This window comes from Vanessa tameamea, chromosome 11 (assembly GCF_037043105.1).
Source record: "Vanessa tameamea isolate UH-Manoa-2023 chromosome 11, ilVanTame1 primary haplotype, whole genome shotgun sequence".
NCBI classification, from domain to species: domain Eukaryota; kingdom Metazoa; phylum Arthropoda; class Insecta; order Lepidoptera; family Nymphalidae; genus Vanessa; species Vanessa tameamea.
The window spans coordinates 9,915,265-9,937,629 of NC_087319.1; the positions used below are offsets into that span (position 1 = coordinate 9,915,265).

Below are 22,365 nucleotides of genomic sequence, written 5' to 3' on the forward strand. Positions count from 1 at the left end.
ATGCCTATAATTACCGGCTTAGCCACCTTTAAAATCAGAATGCAGCAATACCAAGTGTAGAATAAATTATAAAAATCTTATTATTATAAAAATGTACACTGAGTCTCTACTAGGCTTAACTGTTGAACAGACTACATAAACTTCGAGTCTCGGAATTAATTAAAAACGAAATATATTCTTCGAATATAAACATGATATTTTTTTTCATGAATAAATGAGACGATTTAGCTCCGTCTTAATGCCTCCGCTGAGGTTCAGTTCATTTTTCGCCCGCAAAATCAAAATTGCCATGTAATGATGAAATGCTACTAGCTATTTTGCTACCATTTCAAATTACCGTTATATAAAATTAAATGAAGCAATTTGTTGAACGTCACACTTTTAATTAAAATATTCAGACATTCAAAAATATACATAAAGAAGAGATGAGATCTGATATAAATATGATGTGATTGATGATGATTGATATGATGATTTTGAATACCGTATTATATAATAAAGTATATAAAATATGATACAATACTAGGTGAAACTGCAGCTTGGCCTGCATGAAATTTATAAAACATTATCTATACAAACGGTCACCCTACAGAGGTAAAATAAAAATTGTAACTTATGTCTCTACATTTATATCTCTATAATAAATTTACTCTAAATCGGTTTAAGCGTGAAAGGGTAACAGATAGAATTACTTTCGCATTTATAATATTAGTATAGATAATATAATAATAGGTATGTGTATGTATTTTAAATTTTATACATCTTTTTTTTACTTAAATGCTTGAACTTTACTATTTTACTTCTGGATGAAGCAGATTTCGAATGGTAAAATAATAATTATTAAAATCGGTTCGGCAGTTATGTAGTTATCATAGTTTCAGAGTTTATTGATCCATTTATTCATATTGATATTCAAACAAATAAATCCTTATAATATGTATGATTATAGATAGTTTAACAGCGAATGAAGTTAAAAATATAGAATTAAATATACTTAAAGGTCAGATGAACGCAACTGGAACCAATACCGTAAGCTATTTCTAAATGAATAAAGCCTAAGAAACTTCCATCTAGCGAAACCCTACAAAATGCAACAAGATTATTTTACAATCCGAACCAAATACATATATAGTACAGGAACCAAGGAGATCTCGTCATTCATCCAACTGCTTACCAGATGATACGAGCGAATTTTATGAAATTTATAATTAAAATATGTTCACGAATCTAATATTTTCACATTTCATCTCCTTTTTTACAGAAAAAACTTAAGTGAAATCTAAATTATATATAGAGAACATGTAAACGTTGTATTACCTAAATTTTTCTGTTCCGTTTTACCGAGCAAACAGTTAAGTTAGTGTAAGTGTCAGCTCAACGATCAACATTGTAATTGAAATATATGTTTAGACAAATTTGATTTATTGCAAACGTAATATATAGTATAAATATTTAATCCAAAAAATCTTATTTAGTGCAATAAAAAAGGACGCATCAAAGCTTCAAAGCAAGCACACGATGCGATTATTCTACAAAATCTGAGAACAGAAAGCTGATAATTGGTATAAATTATAGATATACTAATAAAAATGTCCAAACTAACCTGACTTTATTCACATGACATTATTACTATTAATAATTTTTTAGAATTTATGACGTTACATATGTCGACTCGACTAATCTAATTAATTTAATTTCTTTAGTATTATATAATTTGACAACGAAAGGAAACAATATGTAAATTGCACATTGGGTTTGTCTGCTGACAAAAACCTCAAACGTATCGGTTTATTGAATCATGTCTTTAACTGTGATTAGTAAATTTTCAACCACTTTTTCGGGCGTATTATTGCTATAAAAACTGCTAAGTTTATTGAATTGTTAGATATTTAGTATTTGATACTCACCAACTAATCCCCCTAAATAACACTTAGGACACCTGGAGACCTCAAAAAGGATAATTGATCATAATTAGACTTTGAAAAATATCATAGATAAAATAAATTTTCATACGGCGATTTAGAAATCAATGCAATAATTCGCAAACGGGGAGTTCAAATAGGTTGCACATCTTTATTTCTATTTTACGATGAATATACTCTGGTTTAAGGTTGGATGCCTTTATGTATGTTGTAAGACGTCGGAACGTTCCTCTATTTCATTTATGATTATTAAATGTATAAATTCCTATTCAAATTTGTAATATATTAAAATTTTTACATATCCATAGTGAGTGACTTTTTCATTGTTTTTTTAAACCACCTGATGGTAAGCCTGTAGACATTGATACGAAGAAGTTAAGATAAGATATAATCATTTCTTATATAACCAATGCTCCACTGACCTTGGAAACTACGAAGTTATGACCCATGTATGTGAAGAGTAAATCACACTGACTCACATACCCTTCCAACCGGAACACGTCATGGCTAGTTTGGCGCTTAAAATATATGATAAATCTCCTCACAGTTTTCTTTTTGCTTTGCGTTTTTGTGTGCGTTGAGTTATACTAATCTGCCCCCAGGTCTGGGTCGTAATATGATGTTATGACCTTAAAACTCTCTGAATAATTATCTATCGCAAAAAACGTTTTCCAAATCAGACTGATATTAGCGCGTTCAAACAAATAATCCTAGTACTTTTAATTTAGAGAATTATTCGATAGCAATATTAACATTGAATAATTATATACTCTATAATAATAGAACGATTATGTTCATATATTTGGAATCAAAGTGACCCGCAAATATAAACAACATATATTCTAAAGTAAGTGTAAAGAAAGTGGCAGACGCTAGCACTTAGACCATAGTTAATTTGTTTTTATTGAAAAAGTTTACACATTGCCAGCAAAGTTAACGGTACCACTGCGAGTACATTCCGTCCTTTACATCAATAACTACGTCCAGTAGAGTGTTATGTCTGCACAAATTAAAGTTATGTGAGTAACATGAGTGTGAAAGAGTAAGAGTGTTTAACATTACCTGTAAATATTCTGTGAAAGAACGAAACAGTAAACAGTAACAATGATCAACATTATTTTTATGGCTAATAATAATTTTCCATAAATAACAGGTCGTAATATAATCTTAGTAAATGTAAAAAATTATAAATTAAATGGATTTATATATTTAATGAACGGCTCTTTCAAATTTTATTTTCACTGATAATGTTTTAAAATATTTTTTTTAACAATTAAGTTTGAATAAATAAAGACTAATTATAAATTTAATTGGTATTGTAAGTTAGAAAATCTCTAAAATAGGACTAAGTCACAGACATATTTAGTATGAGTATAACCAATATCAAAAAGATTTCATCCAGGACAACGCTTTGCCACTCGAGTGAATTGCCCGAAGCGCTGGCTGTTGTCAAAGCTGAAACATGACTTGTAGCTATTATATAAAAATGTTTAATGTTTTAGAGCAAGTACTGCTTGATATTTCAAGTCAAAATTTAATACTTAATGAAAATAGGCATAAGTAAATTATTATTCGAAAATGATTGCGATGTCTAGTAAACATACGCTTGCTCGTCCGCCTAATGATGTCATATTTCTAATAATAGGCATAATGTATAAGAGTTATATGTTGGATTAGAGATTAATTAAAATAAAAAATTTGTTAATGAAGTATTAAATAGCATACATTATTTTCAGATTCCTGTGATCAAGGAAGACGAACATAAAGAAATTCTAAGTAATAGAATCTACCTATCTACTAGTGGAGGAGTTTGAATAATGTGGTCGGGCACGCGCCCGGTGGGTGTCCACGTCGGGCAGTGTACTTAGTAGCGGATGCGTGTGTGGTGGCGGGCGCGGGCGGCGGTGATCATGCGGGTGTGCTGTGTGACCACTGTGCTGGCAGCGTTGGCGCTGCAAACGGTGGCCGAACCGGCGCCGCGCCGCTTCTCAACCGAGTGGCGCGGCGGCCGTGAACTGCAAATACGTTCACGACCATTGCATGAGATCTTTGAGCCGGATACACCTACAACAGAGACGGAACGAACCTACGTACAACATCAGCCTATGCACAAGGACCGACGCAGGATGCGTAACAATAAACGAGCGCCGCACTTACCTGCCGAGCTCGCAAGCCAAATGATGTTACGCGCCTCGCGTTCCGGTCGACCTTACGATGTTCCTCAAATAGGTAAGTACTGTAAATGCTTTAAGTCAAGAGTTACTTTTACAAAAAAAGGTTAAGATTAAACAAACTGCGTTCCATAAACTTATTGAAATAAATCAAAGGACTATCGACAACGATTTTTCGTTTCAAATAATTTAACTTACCAGCCCGCGAAACACTGCTGGACAAAGGTCTCTTTACTTTTTGGAGCTACTCTACTTTGGACCCGAAACCTTCGCTTAACATATAGGTGTTCTAACTCATAACATATATCTTATATATTAGGTAATAATAAATATGTTCCATACCTTCTCCTCGAAGGGAGAGGAGGCCTTAGCCCAGCAGTGGGAAATTTACAGGCTGTTAATGTAATGATGACTGTAATTATGAGGTAGTATTAATAAATGTAATGTAATTACTCAAATAACTAGCCTATATATATGTCCGATCCTTAAACTTTGAAGGTTCCGATTGAAGCCGACTACTAACTAAAAGAAAGTGTATATGGGAATATACACTTTCTTTAAGTTATATCAAAAATTATGAAAATAAAATGTTATCATAATATTATTTATTGCTGTTCTTTCAATTCCATTTTTCTAAGATATTTTTAATTTTTAAGGAACAGACTAAATAAGCAAAATTGTGATAAAAATGTGTCTTTCGAGCCTTAGTTTAAATTGCTACGGAAATACATACATTTATCCATTGGAATGGAATGAAATGCCTCTTATACTTCTATGACGTCAATTCTAATTTTTATTAATTACCATTAAACTTCAACCAATGAGCTAATACTTTTAAATAGGTAGGCAGGCAAATGGTCTACCTGATGGTAAATGGTCACCACGGGAGTCATATCGGCACTGTATATTAACAATCCCTAAAATCACCAATGCGTCACCAACCTTGGAACCTAACATGTTTTTTTTCCTTGTGCTTGTAGCTACACCACAGTCAAACGGAAACACAATGATACTAAGCATTGCTACTTGACGTTAGAATATGTGATGAGTATGTGGTTCTTAATCCCTAACAAAGTACAAAGCCTTATAACTAAGTGAACATATATTAATAAATTCAAAAACATATGTTAATATATACACGAGTGCTCACAAATTCAATGAAGATAATGTGTGAAATTTCCTATTCATCGACTAATCAGAATTCATGTAGCACACCGTATGTTCCTACGCATCCGACGCTTGACTTTAATGGAGCTATGACAATTGAGGCCTGGTTCAAAGTGAATAGCTAAATGGATCGGATGTCAGATCCTATATTCATTCCAGTGACAGTTATTAGGAATAGGACTATCGAACATCGTTTACTACTATTCCTCTTAATCATTGATTTTTTCACGACTTTTTTATTGGAAAAAGTTTTCTATGACATTTTAGTATGATATATATTAAGACGTGGCTTATAAACAATACATTGAGATCCTGTTAATGTTTGGAAGCCCAAAAGATTTACAGATTTACATTTAGACTATGCATTCATTAAGTATAGTTTTTGATTTGTACAAAATATTAATAGATTTTTTTATATCATTTACAAAAGTAATAATAACTTTTTTTTGTTTTATTAACATAGCCCGTTACGTGTTTTAATATCATTTTAATAAAGGAGAATTCTGAGAATTATATATTGCGGTGGCTTGGGACATACTCGTATAAATTGGGTTACCAACTGCCGCGTGGCTGATAAACGCTTCACAGAATTAACCTATGAAAATGTTCAACCAACTACGCTTTCAAACAATTATTAAATTAAAAGATTGACAGCATTAGAAATATTCAACGCTTTTAAATTTACTGTGACCTATTCACGTTTAAAGTGTAGGCTGTAACCTACGTATAATAATGTCGACTATAAATAAACTTAATGCTTTAATCAATATATTATACCGATGATCTGTATACTTGCGAAATGACTGTGTCGCTCTATCTTATAAGTTAGCAGATACCAGGTTCCCAAGTTCTAACCTCGGGCTGAGAAAAAGTTGATAGCTTTTACTTTGAAAATTTTTCAGCCCAGTCTCTGAAAACTGGTAGTGTTAACACTACCGCGCTCTTTGTGGTAGTCGGATTTTTCGTCCCATATATATCTTCATAGATCAATAGATATTTATATAACATATTGTTAAAAATAATATTTTCTAAATAGGAGGCTAGTCTCAGTAGATATAATACCTAATTATTATTAAAAATAGAATACTTAAAATGTAAAATGATTGGCATTAAATAGTAAATGTATTTTATGATTTCCTCTTATTCAAACAGTGTATGTGATCAATTTTTACGAAATTCAATCAACTTATGACCATTCAATAACTTTTGAATCGTATAAATTTCATGCCGCTCTTAATATAATACTCGTAAATACTAAAAACTGTACGACAATTCTTATAATATTTCTTATAAATTCATAAATCCGTTTTGAAGACTATCAGTAGACGTAATAAGAGAATTACATTTTGCTTTACGACCGTTTGACGTTTTAAACTTATATCAATTATTTTCAATAGACAAGAGCTACGATCAGATGATGTCAATACACTCACTTTAATCAAAGAGTAAACAAATTCAAAACAAACATAAGTCATTTTACAAAATAAAAAAGTTGATTAGATAATTTTTATTAATCACGTGACACGTAGGTATTAATTATAAACAATTAAATTTATATCCTGCATAAAATCAAAGATCGCTTTAGCGAGTCTATTTAATTTTGTATATAAAGCCGGGCCCACATAATATAATGTCGACGCATGTCATGATCGCATGTGTGGTCGGATAATGATAGGCAATCATGATTCGTGCTCTCGTTACGCTGCTCCGTATCAACGATACGCGATACGGAGTGTTCCATCTCGAGTCGGTTTTGCTCAATCATCAAAGCAGATACAGATACATGATTTCACTTTGGACACGGTCGCGTATCATTTTAAGGTCAACCTACAAATATTAAGGGATAGGATACTACTGTCACAGGAATCTGATCGAGAGCTGACACAAAACTGGATTGATATGCGATCATGATATTATGATAAAGAGTGATCTGGAAAACGTCGATATTACGAAGCTAGATACGGTACGACGGATGATACAATGTTTGATTCGGGAAAATGATACGTATCTGTACCTGGCTTATTATGCTTTATTAATTTATGTTAATATCCATCTGATTGCCACCTCTGGCCAATCGCACTGCCAATGGGCTGCCTGTCCATCGCAAATCCTATAATTGGCAACGCTTAGATGCTATATCCCATATGGTTGAAATATTGTGACTTAAAATTTTCATAATTATAAAGAAAACAAACTAGGAAAGGAGAAAAGTAATAAAACTGTAACGAAATCTCAGCTATAATAAGTTATATTTAGACGAAAGTTTGCGAGGATTAATAAATATAGCTTTAGGATTTTGGTAAGAGTTGCACGTACAACGTGTACGTGATGAGTAGTTTCACATCGAAAATGAGCACGTAGCTGCGTCCATAAGCTGAGTACGATTCCACTTCACGTCTCACTCCTCATACGCTACGACGCTACAATACACTACTTTTCTTTAAGACGAAGCCCGATCCAAACGTTTTGCCGATTCCTTTTCCCATCAAATAATTCAAGCTGAAAGTAAATTATTCAGACCAATACATTTTAAGGACAATAAAGTATCTCTAGCATATATCTTAATCTATATCACATCTAACATAATAAACATTTCAATATTTATAGTTCTAAAATTAACTTAATAAGACTTAAATGAGATTTAAACAGAATCGGATTTTATATTCCGATGAAAAACTTAATATATTTTTTTCATAGTATGATAACTGTACTTTATAATTTTATATTTTTTTAAGAATACGTCGATGATAAAAATTTTATATGGGAAAATCTTGAATGCAGTCTGGGGCTTATGAAATCTAAGCCTATATCATTAAAATTGAAAAAAATAATACTTGTTAGCAAACAAAAATGACGGCTGTATATTTAAAATTAAAAAAAAACTGCATTATTAAAAATGTCGATAAAGTAACTATTAAATATGTTATTCTGAAAACAAATTGTATAATATTATTATTAACGACATATCAATCAATTCCTTTACAAGTATTTATTTTTTATTTACTTTCGTTATGGCATGTAACTACGAAGAGATAATATTAACCTGGTATTGGAGCATGATGTGTGTTAAGTGCGAGTTATGAGTTGAGTTCAGATATGTATTGAAAATGGAGCGTCATGTCGAACGAGTGTTAATTATGGTACGGGTAAAATGTATGCAACTGTTAAATATTTTATTCAAATTGTTAAAAAAATCATAATCAAAGTGTTAACCATGTTTTATTTGAGCTTGACAATGTAAATGCAGTGTTGGAAACCTTCGTATGGCCCATCTAATCTTATATTATATATAAATATAAATAATAATTTATCTACTTGAATACCTTTTTTTTTATGATCCCCGAATGATTATAACTATATTCACCATTTACAATTTGCAAATTATTATATGATTACACTAAGATTTTGTTTATGTATTTGATTTTTAAGGAAAATATTATGCAGTCTTAAAATAATTGAATATAAAATACAAGTCGCAAGGTTCTATAAAAACCATCACGTCAAAGAAAAACAAATATAAAAACTGACAAAAACAAAGGTTAACTCTAAATTTAAATTAATGTTTCTAAAGTATTACAGTCTGTGATGAAAAAATATTCAAATATATAAATTATAAAACATGATAAAATTTTAATTCATATGATGACTGCCTGTATCTGTATCTTTTAACTTCTAAACCACTCGACGGCTTTGATACGGTTGTCGCTAATAGAAATATGGATAAACGAAGAAAATATTTTATACAAAATGTTTGTATTATTCTGTATTTTAGGAGATACATATAAACGATATAATAGAAAATAATAGTTCTTAAAGAGGGCTATAGAAAACTCCACCAGAGCATGTATTTATCTTCTGGGGTACTCTTATAATAACTATTTTTATATATTGCAGATTTTTAATAAACTCTAGGTTATATTAACATTTATTAGAACAAATACTCTTTCCAATTATTTTTTTAATACTCATTCAGATAAAAAAATTGAGTCACTTTGAGCATTAATGAACATTAAAGTTGCCTTTTACACTTATATCTTTTGGATGAATACTTTAGAAGATCCCAAATTACGTACCTAAAAAAGTCGTTAGCAGCGAATCGGGTGGTCGGATAATTAAGTATCTCTAACAATAAAATATTGATCTTATAAGTTAAAATAACCTAAATTTGAAATTATAAGTCGTGAACAAATTTTGATCTGTTTCACAAAATTACAATTTAAACCAATAGTTAGATAATTCAAAGTGTAATTTATGTCCAAACTAATAACAAATAAACTTACTTAGGTAATAGTTTCTTACTGAGCGCTCATATTAAAATGAAAAATTACTCAAACTAGCCAGCACAACTCTTATCAGTTGATGTTTGCATAAGAAATGAGTTAATATTGACACAATAAATAAGTTAATATTGGCCAAAGCAAGGCAAAATTTTATTTAACTTACTTAAGCTAATTTATTGTAATACTGAAAGCGAAATTAATTCACAGACTTTAAAACCAATGAGGTTGCAGAAAAAATGTAATTATTACGTGACTAATATTATAAATTTGGTAGTTTCTGTATGTGTTTGTTACGTAATTACGCTCGAGGTGCTAAACGGATTCTAATATAATTTGGCAAGGAAGTCGACTATGTAGTGAACTCAAAATAACTTCATTCAAAAAGACTTTAAGTTCAACGATGCAAACATACAATTATTGAAATAATTTGTCTATAAAGTGACGACTAAGTTTTTTTATAAATTTAATTATTATTTAAGTAAAAATTTCTAGGAATTTATTGGAGGTTGAGCGAGAGCGGATATTGTCACTTTGTATTATTTAAAGTGAATTTTCATCCATATTATATATGTATTATATTTTTACGCAGATCTATACCGAGATAAATATAAATTGTCAGTTAACATACACAAGAAAGTTTAATATAAGCGACAACATTTTCACAAAATGTCACAAACAATAAATTTTAACAATATTCTCTTATTACTATAAATTAATTTTTAGTAACTTCAATTTTCTTGGTGGCAGGCCTTTATGCGAGCCCTTCTGGATAGGTCAGTCATCACATAATCTACCGCAAAACAGCAATACTTAATACTGTTCTGTTCCGGTTTGAAGGGTAAGTGAATCAGTGTAACTACAAGCACAAGAGACATCAAATTGTATATTCGAAGGTTGTTGACACATTGACGATGTAAGGAATGATTTGAAAAAAATTATGGAACTTATGTTTATGGGCAGTAGTGACTACTAAGCATCGGGTTACCCATTCGCTCATCCGCCAAATTATATTATAAAAATAACATCACTACTATTAAAATGATAATACTATTATCATTTTATATTTACTGTTTACATAGATTTAAATTACATCGTTAAATAATTTATAAATGTATAATATTTCATTAGATTTGCATCTCTGCAGATTTTTTGTGCGTACTTTTTGGAGTAAGTATCTTTAAACTGTATGAATGTTGTTTTAAGGTGCCTGCATGTTTTTATTAACAAACTGCGTCCCAGTCTAATTTTAGCATCAAATATTGATGGAAATATAATATTGAATGCAATACAAATATGTATTTACGAAATTAAACTTTATACAGACAACACGATAGTTATTAATGAAATAATCCAAATGGGTTTATTTCTACAACACGGCAGGGTAAAGTATAATTTCAACCAATCGATTATAACAATAGCGACTATATTTTGAAGACTATCATTAATTCGTCTCGTTCTTATGTAAGACTACGAAAAACATTTCTTATATAAAGATAAAATCATTTACAAACGTTAAAAATTCTTTATGTTCACATGCTTAAACAAAATTCTGAAAGTATTGTAACGAATTATTATTAAGCGATATGATATAAACGTAGATTTATGTATGATACGTGTAAGTAAGTAAGCGTTTCGATAAAAGCGAACGCCGGGACCGTCGACCGATGTGCAGTTCTATATAATTTGAACAAACGAGGGCCTTCTAAACGACTATCGTCGTTAATCGCCTTTGTGTGACGATATAGGAAATCCGCTGATAGCAAATAATACAGTTTAGGTACCTTGTCATCCTTACACAATGCTATTGTAAATTGTTGTCTTTATAAATTAATCACGAATATTATAAACTGATTGTTAAAAAAATTAATTCACAATTTCACGTATTTAAACATAATCATAAACATAATCAGCCTGTAAATTTCCCACAGCTGGGCTAAGGCCTCCTCTCCCGTTGAGGAGAAGGTATGGAGCATATTCCACCACGCTGCTCCAATGCGGGTTGGGGGAATACACATGTGGCAGAATTTCGTTGAAATTAGACACATGCAGGTTTCCTCACGATGTTTTCCTTCACCGCCGAGCACGAGATGAATTATAAACACAAATTAAGCACATGAAAATTCAGTGGTGCCTGCCTGGGTTTGAACCCGAAATCATCGGTTAAGATGCACGCGTTCTAACCACTGGGCCATCTCGGCTCTTTTCTCTCGTATTTCTCGGCTCTTTTCTCTCGTATTATCTCGTATTTAAACAAATAAGTATAACAATACTGACACAAAATTGGGTATAAACTTACTCTATGTTTAAAATATTATTTAAATTTAATTTAATTTAATGTTTCGAGTATCATTTACCGATTTATATGTAAATCAATTTTCAGTTTTAAACGTAAAATCATTGACAAAGATACTAAGCCCTTGTCTAGAAAAGTTTAATCTAAATTAAAAACGTGTTTGGTATAAAAATCTGCCGCAAACGTCCGCAACAGTATATCACAGAGATTTTTTATATTAGACAGTCATCCCTTTACATAAAAGTCGCTGCTTTGATCTAAACTAACCTAACATATTGTCAGTAGTTATTTATATAAAAACGTTGGAAAGGTTTTCTCTGTTGACAGAGCCTGCAAATAAATCAGCTTTGAACACCTATGTTTTATTATTTACTTTAGCATTTTTTGTAAGATATTTTCAAAGTAACAGAAAATTATTGAAATTTATTTTTGACATAACATTAATATGAACAGGATTAACATTTTAACGTTATGTTGAATTTTTATGTATTAGCTAATTTTTATTAATGAATGAAGGTTTATGATATGGAAAGTAAGTTAATATGATGCGAGGGGTATATCAGACCAGTCTGCGTGTCTCTAGAGTTATTCTATCACCAAACAGCAACACATTATTAGTGGTTTCGTATGGAAAAGTTAATGACCCAGTTAATTTACAGGTAAAAGGATATATCAACTTTCAACATTCTTTGTCAAGGGACTGTTTTATAAAGTTTTTGTCTTATTAAATAGACACGGTTGTTTTTTCTCTCGTATGATTTTTTTAAAGTGTCACTATTTAGGGACACAGGTGGTATCTTAACATCAGGTGTCCTCTTTTTATCATTTTCCCTTCCTAAATCAATATAACAAAATGTACACACTATAACATAATATTATAATTATATTCTTTTCATAATTAAAATACTTTTATCGCTTTTTCATTACGATTGATTATAAACATCTTAAAGTTTGCTATTGACATCATTTTTATAAAGATGTAACCTACTCTGCTGAGTAGTATGCTCTTGAAAAACAAAGAGAAATATCCCCAAATTTACGACGACTTTAATAAATTAAAACTATGTATTATGTAAATAATAAATATGTATTATATTCTTTTCATGTCACACTCACCTAAATAAAAGCTAAATTTGTACGGTTCGGTTAATTTTGGCCTAGACGAAGTTATACATCGAATGACAAATTCTATTATTGTAGAAAAGGCCAAATAGACGTTTGATAATGACAGGTATTCGATACGATTGATAAATGAAAAATGCTGAACTCTTTTTTTAGCGATCAATCTGTTTCAATAGCCATTCAAGAGTTTCCATACAAAACGAACATTTTAAAAGTGATTTCGATATCTTACAGTTATTTTATTCAAAATCAAACTTCCAATATTTATTTATTGTACAAGATAACCACTTATTGATCGTCATTGTAAAACCTGTCATTGTCTCAGAATATAAATACCCTGACCTGAGATGAACCGGCGAAAGTAAATCAGCGGGTTTTTTATTTGTTTATATTCGTAATGGTTTATTATTTTGAAAATAAAAAAAAACACCCATACGTAACAAGATTTATATTCTCTCCACTCCACTCCGTATGTGACTAACAAAGTCCATTTTACCCGTGAAAATTTATGTTATTCTTAAAATATAATCATTTAGTACCATCGAGCTGATCGTATAGAGTCGTAACTTAAAAACGAATTCTTTAATAGCTTTAAACCCTTTAAAATGGAACTCTGAATACGGACAAAAATAGTTTTAAATTGTTTTTCTTTTAAATATAATTTATTCACGGACTTCACGTATATACTATTTGGTGCAAAATCATATTGAATACATTTTCTGTAAACTCGCTAAAACTGACAATATGAACGGTCAAAAGCAATTATAGATAATGATACATTGGCAAACGTTATATAAATATTAGCGATATACGAGTTTGAGCACTTTTTATGCAATTTGGATTAAGGTTCAACATTTTCTATTCACTCAGTTATCTTGGAATATTAATAAAAGTTGCTAATTGCACAGCCATTTCACATTTTTTGATAAGCATCTTATCAGCAATAAGCTCCATACATATCGTTGCTAGTAAGCCGTCGTCCAACGTATCAGTCACGAGCAACAAGTTCATTAGCTGTTTCCGACAACTCGCTTAAACCCAACAATCGCTGAGGCGGTTAAATAAACCGCGTCCAACAATGTGAAATACCAGAACCTCGCAATTATAGGAAGCAGATTTAGCTGAGCACATTATAAAATATTATTAAAATAACTGTACAGAATTAAAAAAAAGCGTTATCGAATAAAATTAAAATATCGTAAGAGATTTTCTGCAATCACAATGATTTATTGAATGGTTGTTAACTTGTTTTATATTTTCCTATAAATTTAACGCAATGCATCCTATTTTTTCTTCTCAAACGTTTTTTTTGTCCGTAAAATACACCTACTTAAAAACATATTTATTTGTAAAAAAAATGGACGTAGTTGTGGTGGTATTTGTATTAATAGGTACGTGTTAATAACGACTTCTTAATCTTAACCATATAACGTAAAACTCTTTATGACATTAGTTATAACTTTAATAATTTCCTAGAATAATATAATTATAGCCGCACATAATTCTGTAGAAATAATTAAAATATGACGAGGTGTAATTATATGAAATTTATGTGCGCCATCTTAACGTTACAGTCAGGTTGCGATGGGGTAATACAAAATGTACCTTTTCTTGGAACATTATGGTTAGCGTTAAGCGTGTCCCGTAGTTGTTATTCAGAGAAGCTGTAACGACCCACGCAAGACCCTGTAACCTTCAAACTGTACCTATTAAATAAACATATAAAGCAACTATTGCAGACTATGTCTTTACGAAAGTTTGATACGTAAAAACTTGCTTTCAAATATAAATCGTAATATAAAACCACATTATAGACTGATTACGATGCTATCAAACTTTTATTTTGTACTAAGTATTTTATTTTTTAAATATATAAATAAATATATTTGGTTTATTGTACGTTGTTAGTGTTAAACTTATATTTATTTTCTTCTATTTTATGAACATAAATATTCGTCATTTCAAGCAATAAAATAAAAATATAGGACAAGCTGTGAGAAAAAAAGTAAAATTGTCCGATGATATAAAATAATTTTACTAAAATGACAACTGTAGGCCATAAAAAACACATTTCTCTATAATATACTGGAGACATAAAAATATACACATGACTGTAAATGTATGCCGCTACCCAAAATTGACAATTATGTATTAGAATGATATTGTAATATATCAAATTCAATTCAGGAGAAAAAAATGATAAAACTGACTTATGTACTTCGACATATCAATAATAATAAATATTCCATTGCAGACTTAAGTATATCTTAGAAATGTCACATTTGTTAAAACAATCGACTATTTTTTTATTATATTTTTAAACGAGTAATACTATAATATAATATATATTATATTCTTATAATAATTCTTATAAATGAGCATAATTCTTTTTTGCAATGCTTTACTGAAAGAAAACTTCGAAACCAATATATATAATTATATTTATACCAGAATATGCAGCACGTTTTAGGTTATAATAATATTATATAAAAAGCTGCACTTCGATATTTCGCTCGCTTATAATTTTGACTTTGATGTGAAAAGCGAAAATTTCAGTTTTTCGTATTACATATAAAAGGTTAAGGATAAACTATCTACGTAAACTAAACATGTAAATTAAGCGTAGGTGCTCATTATATATATATTAGCCATTTTATACATATTTCTATAGTATACTACATGTATGTATTTATTAATGAATTTTATTTTCATTTAATACAATTATTAAATGAAAATAAAATTCAATTTAACTTTTTGTTGTTATATGATGTTCCCAAAGATTGTCTGAAAAATATTGCTGGTTGAGCAATAAGGCTGTGTTTTTTGTACCTTTACCTTTAGTACCTTTTGTTTTATTTATATTTATACACTGTTTTAAAGTACATTCTTCCAAAAAATCGTAAAGTTACACAAATTATTTATCGTTTTCTTTACACCCAAGAGTTCATAAGACATGTATTCATTTCAGAAATATATAAAAAGATGTACCTACAATTAATTTCATCAGAGGTCTAATAACTTAAGCATGATTACATTGTAATTTAGATATTAACTTCAGAACAAAAACAAATTTAAGGTCTATTAAATATTGTTAATTTATCCCTTTTTATTGACATTATTCGAGTTTCTCTTTAGTCTTTAATTAAATAAATTAAGAAATTTTTATATCATATTTTATAAAATTATTCGACATTTTTGCTAAGAACAATTTTTCAAGATAATGTATGATAACGACTTATTGTATATCATTCTGTGTAACCGTAAATATAGGATAAATAAATATTCGTTATATGTATAATAAATTAATAATTATTTATTTCACAGTTATAAATAGTAAAGGAAGGAAGCCTATGACGTAACGATTGAAAACTTTGCTTTATTTCGGTATCAGGTGTCTACCTTAATTTGAAAGAGTATCTTTCCATGGCCTCGCGGCAACAGGTGAGTGTCTCGGCGCAGGCGTGGCTCGCGCGTCGATACCGCGCCCCGCCCGCCGGCCCCTGCGACCCTCGCTCATTCACACTCGCACACACGCACAACTCTATAAGCACAAACTGAAAACTACTACAAGTATATTTTTTTACAAAATCACTATAAATACCTTTCCTTAACAAATTCATCAAAAATAAAGTAGTAGGTCTGTATTTTATCGTGCAGAACCCCATAGGCGAGTGAATTTTTTTTTGCTAGGACGCGTAACTGTTTTTAGTTGTGCGTAAAGATGAAGGTATGGGAGTGGCAGTCATGTCACGTCCAAGCTGTCTATCAAAATCTGGGATCCATAGTTCATATCCATCCAGAGTGCCGCACGCAAGCCTTTAGTTACCTATAATTCGCGTACCAACCCGAATATTGACAAAAGGCTTCACAACGCGTGTACTAAACGATCGATCACTACTCTACTAAGTTCTACCTTCACATAAACGCTTTCAAATTTATAGAAAATTATAATATCAAAGAGAAATCTACTTGACAGATTTTTTTTTTAATTATTTTTTTATTTAGTAAACACACATACTCGTACATATACATAAATTCATAGACAAGTAAACCTTTGTTATTCTGCGTGGGTAATATTTTATGAGTTTTAGTATTTTGACGAAAATACATATAAATACAATTATTATATTCGTGTCGATGTTTATTTTCGTTGAAGGTTGAATACTAATGCTGAAGAAATATTATCGCCATTCAAATTCGTTGCTTTCATACAATCGTATTTTTTATAACTTATACAATATATATATTTGTAACAATTTAATCTTATTATTAATAGAATTAATGATATGATAATAGAGTCTACATTAAAAAAAACACTTCTTAAATATTTTTATTCGAACATATTCTTGCCCTCCAATTATTTATATTCGACCATTAACGAAAAGGTATTCAACAGAATATCAGTAAGAAAAAAAAAACAAAACTTAAATCAACAATACTTTTGTTCCCAATTGCAATCCTGCAAACGCCTTATAACTTAGCTATATTCCCATGAGCGAAGATGAATCATCGAAAATGATGATTTCATTAATATTATATGAGCTCAGTTTTGATGTTTTGAATTTGAAAAGATTTGTATTGTATTGTTAACTACAACAGTTGAACGAGTTCTTGAGTCTGTTATTCACATGTATTTGATTTCAATAAATAAATCATCAAAACAAATTATTGGCTTAATATTTTTAAAGATTAATCTCTAAATAGTATAAAACAGAGTCGCTTCCCGCCGTCTGTACGCGTACATCTCTTAAACAACGCATGAGATTCTCATACGGTTTATATGTTTAATATATGTCTAGAAAAGCCGAGAATTTTTAGTTTCTTAGCCTGAAATAAACAAGAATTTTTCTTCTTATGATTGTTCTTTAATCTAAAAGTTTTATATAGACTCTTATTGTACGTGTGTGAAGTCTTGGCGGAAAAACGATTAACGATGCTGAAAATACGCAATTGAGTTATTTTATTTAAGCTGCTATATTTTTTTAATCACAATGCTGATCCATAAATTATAGTTCAACGCGGATTTTTTTTTAAATAACTATATATGATTATTTATAAATTAATTAATATATAGACAATATCACGTGACTCTGTAGACATTAAACAATCAACCACGAATGTATATGATATCATAATGTTTCATGATTATGATCATGGCAACAAGGAACCTAATAACCTTAATCTTGAGAACGGAATCATACTATCAGCTGCAAGTAGACGTTTAACTTTCAATTTTAAATTTAGAAGTGTGACGTGAAATGGCAATGTTAATGTGTAGTCAAATCATTGGCATATTTAAAAAAAAAATTATATATATTTTAAGGAATATGGGAAAATATGGTTTTGTAAATATTTTAAAGACTAACAATTTAACACTAACAAAGATTTTAACAATTTAAATTCACAATCACTAAGAAATCTTCAAAAAGGATGGATTAAACTCCAAACCTTCTCTGCTTTATATGAATACTAGCGGCCCGCCTCGTCTTTGCACGGGTGCATTTTTTAATAAAGAAAATAAGAAGGGCACTTGTTTACAAGGCATATGTAAAAATGAGTAATATTTTTATTGTAAAACATCGATCAAAATGTGTCCACGACTTATAGGTTCAATTTGTTACACCCGTACAACGGATGATTTTTTCGTTGCACATAATTTGGAAACAATAAAATATTCATTCGAATATTATACTGCAATATACAATTTTAAACTAAACTAAACGCCCATTGTAACTAACATATTTTCTACCTACATGCTCTTCTTCTTCTATCCGAAAAAAAAAAAATGTAGATATTTTTTTACAACTTAAAAACAGTAGTTATTGAACCTTAGAATATATACCCACCACGAACTTTACTATATATGTACCTCTTTAAAACCTGTGTAAGTAATATTATTCATTACCACCCACCTCGATACCTAAGATGTTGTCTTCCTTGTGCCTGTAGTTAAACTGACTCACGTACTCATCTAATAGGAATATACTAAGTATAGCTGTCGAATATATAAACCACCACCAATGAAGGATATACGTATTAAACGCAACAGAACTAAAGTTTACACATCCATTTTAGATAATAAATATGTACATAAATAAAAATAATTGTTTTTTAAAATAATTCAAAAAAAAAGGAATTTATAAAATTATTCAAACGATACTGTGCCAAAGAAGAATCCATAATAAAATTGACGACTTGCGACTACCGGCGATACCTTTAACCTTCACTTTGTAAAACGCTGATCAAAGTTAAATTAACTAATTTGCTTTTGATTCGGTCGGTGGCACCCGATGACGCAGTATGCAACCAATGAGTATTTAATTCAAACAGGTTAATTAGACGTTTCAGAAACTCGATGTGATTAAGTCTATTCGTGAAAATTGACAAGAGGATTGAGTTCTTTTTAATATAATTACAGATTTAACAAATTCACATCACACATATATATCAATTATCAATCGATATTCATTTTTAAAGTTCCGATTTATAATTAGCCAATATATTATTATTAGCGTATTAGAACGTTAAATGATACGCGGGTGGAATGAAGTAATTATATTTTTGAAGAAACATATACATAGATAATTCTTATCAAAATACCTTCTAGGCGTAAAAAAAACCTCTTTAATTAACGTTGTTAAAAAAAATGTAATAAGATTGACGAAAGTTCTATTAAAACTCTGATGTTCTGAGAATTTTTTTATAACAGAGATAAAACAAATCAAAGAAATCTTTATATTAGGCTTATTTATAATATAATATGAAAATGTTATCTTATATTTTCTAAAGTGATATTCTTTTTATGTTTAACCTCAGGGCAAACATTATAACATTACGACTACAGTAAAAGTATTCATGAAGGTTTTGCAAATACGAGGAAATAGTACTAGATACGAGTAGATAAAAAGAGACTTAAGGAGTTCTCAGGTATACTATTAACCAAAAATTATCCTACGATAAAAGATATTCTTTACATTGTTTTGTGTCTATTTGCACGTTCGTTAGTAAAAACTATTGCTACGAAAAGATAAAGTTGAACCGTTCTGATTTTGCTGACTAATAGTAGTAGTACATTCGATATTCTCAAGTACATTACGATACTATTTTTGCTTAAAATAAAAAGTTAGTTGCAGGTTTTATTTTATCCATTACTAACAATCACTAAATTAATTATAAACACAAGACACACAGCTATAAACCCAGTATCTACTAGGGCTATCACGACTTTCCTAGTCAAATAATTAATTATTAAACAAACTTAATGTACTGATTTGAAGTCTGACTTTCACAAAAAATAAAATAATACTAAAAATTATTTATTATACATTTTAAGCCTCACGTTGTTTTCACTAAATGACCATCATTTTATAAAGAGCTTTCAGTAAAGCTACAAATCCAGACGAATGTAAGCTTGATATGGCTCATTGATGTGAAAGTTTTAAGTTTATCGTAAAAGTTGTTTTTGCAGAAATCTAAAAAACGTATGTCATTATATTGTTTCTCAAGGCTCCTTATAAGTAAGATTACGTATATAGTGCGGTCTCCTTTTAACAAACACCGTAGCTATTTACGACGTCTACGTCGTAGCGAAAATGCTACGAACTAGCCGTTGTCGCAAATCGTAACAAATATTATTAAAGATAAAATAGATATATAACTCTCATAACTAAGATATACAAAATATAATTGGAGTATTTCTTTACATATATGTTAGAGGCGCGAATAAGATATCATGAAATGTCTTGATCCATTGTTGGTAATTGTTTTTGTTTATAATGACTTAAAAGCGATTAAATATTAGCTCTACTAAGGTATCTACTTTTTAAAACGAGGTAACTTTATACCAAAGCGCACCTACCTTATTTGTAAGTTTGCCAAATTCCACGCCAAAATAAACCATTCTGTTGAAAATATTGTGCGACAGGCGAACAGATAATCAGATAAATGGTCGAATTCCAGATACAATGTAGGTATTTTTTTGGATTAAATGCATGAAATTATAATCTAGTTCGAATCTACCCTATATTTGACGGTGATAACTAAAAGCCTATTAAGTAACCCGACACCAGAGACGGAAGGTGAAAGAATTGTATCTAAAAACAAAATAATTCGTGTGAATAATTAAAGTATACTATTATCCCTAATGTACTCATACTGTGTCAAAAATCATTATTTTTGTGATCTCTTAATTTAAATCTCTCGAGTTACTAAAACACGCAACCACTTGTTAGAGACTGAACAGCTTGCTTGTACACAAATACACCAATTTGACACTCTAAAAAAAAACTTAACTTTTATTTCAAAATGCAAACTGTATAAAGTATTCATTGTATTTCCAATACAATTAACAAATACATATATTTTATATAGAAAAAATTATAAATTATTAATAAATAAATAAATTCTCCGAAAAAATTGTATCATATCATGGTTTTTAGTTAGTTATTTTTCTATTTACAATTCACTTATTATTAATAACTTGTCTGCGTCAGGTTATTAGGCCTCATTTACGTAGAGAACTGATTAAAGTTACAAAAGTCGATTTTGCTTCTACGACAAAGAAAACCAATTTAAGCTTGTCGTCAGACCAACGTTGCTTTATCATTAACGTATTGTTCGAAAACAAAACTGTTATTATAAAGAAAATGCGTCTATATTATCCGGTAAATACTCGGCGTACCGGTGTCCTTACCGGGTTTTCATTTAGTTACACTCTTCATAAATTATTTTTAAAATTAGTATTTATATCTATCATTCCCAATCAAATATTAGTCTTAATAAATGCATTAACTACGACTAACTACGACTTTATTAAATATATTACTTACAGGTGATATTTACTGGTTTACTTACGTAACAGTGATTAGAGCACGGGAATCTTAAAGGGTGATCGCGGGTTCAAGCCTTGCAGCAACACTTAGTTTGTGCTTATAGTTCAAAAACAAAAAAGTGTATATTATGTTAATCTAATATTTTCAATAGCAAAAATCAATTTATTAGGCCTCCATAAAAGTTAAAGTATTATCTCAGATGAAATCTTTACTATTAAACACAGTACGAGCTTGAATAGTCTGAAACAAAGCTAAACTGATAGATATCGCAGCACGGTTGAATCTTTGATTCTATTCTATTGAGAGAAAATACCGCTATTGTCAGCCGTTAGCTACGGGACAATAGCTAACCCTGTCCGGTTTTCGTATTGAATACGTAAATAAATATTTTATATTACAAAACCCGTATTTTTGTTAAAATCCGAAATTTTCCATATAATATAATACACATTATATGAATACAAGATAAATACAAGAGCCGACACGGTCCAGTGGATAGAATTTTAGGAATAGATCATGAGTTTATATCTAGCGAGCACCACAGTCTTTTCATGTGTGAGTTATTTGTGTCATTCTTCT

At 30.1% G+C, this 22,365-nt stretch overlaps 1 protein-coding gene across 1 annotated transcript in view; it reads left to right on the top strand.

Annotated features, from left to right (window-relative positions):
• Positions 1 to 22,365, top strand: part of Jeb (jelly belly) — an 89,832-nt gene that overhangs the window by 37,775 nt on the left and 29,692 nt on the right. Inside the window, exon 2 of the mRNA XM_026642850.2 lies at positions 3,659 to 4,151. Coding sequence (XP_026498635.1) covers positions 3,797 to 4,151 — 355 coding nt within the window. The 5' untranslated portion in view covers positions 3,659 to 3,796. The remainder of the gene's footprint in view (positions 1 to 3,658; positions 4,152 to 22,365) is intronic.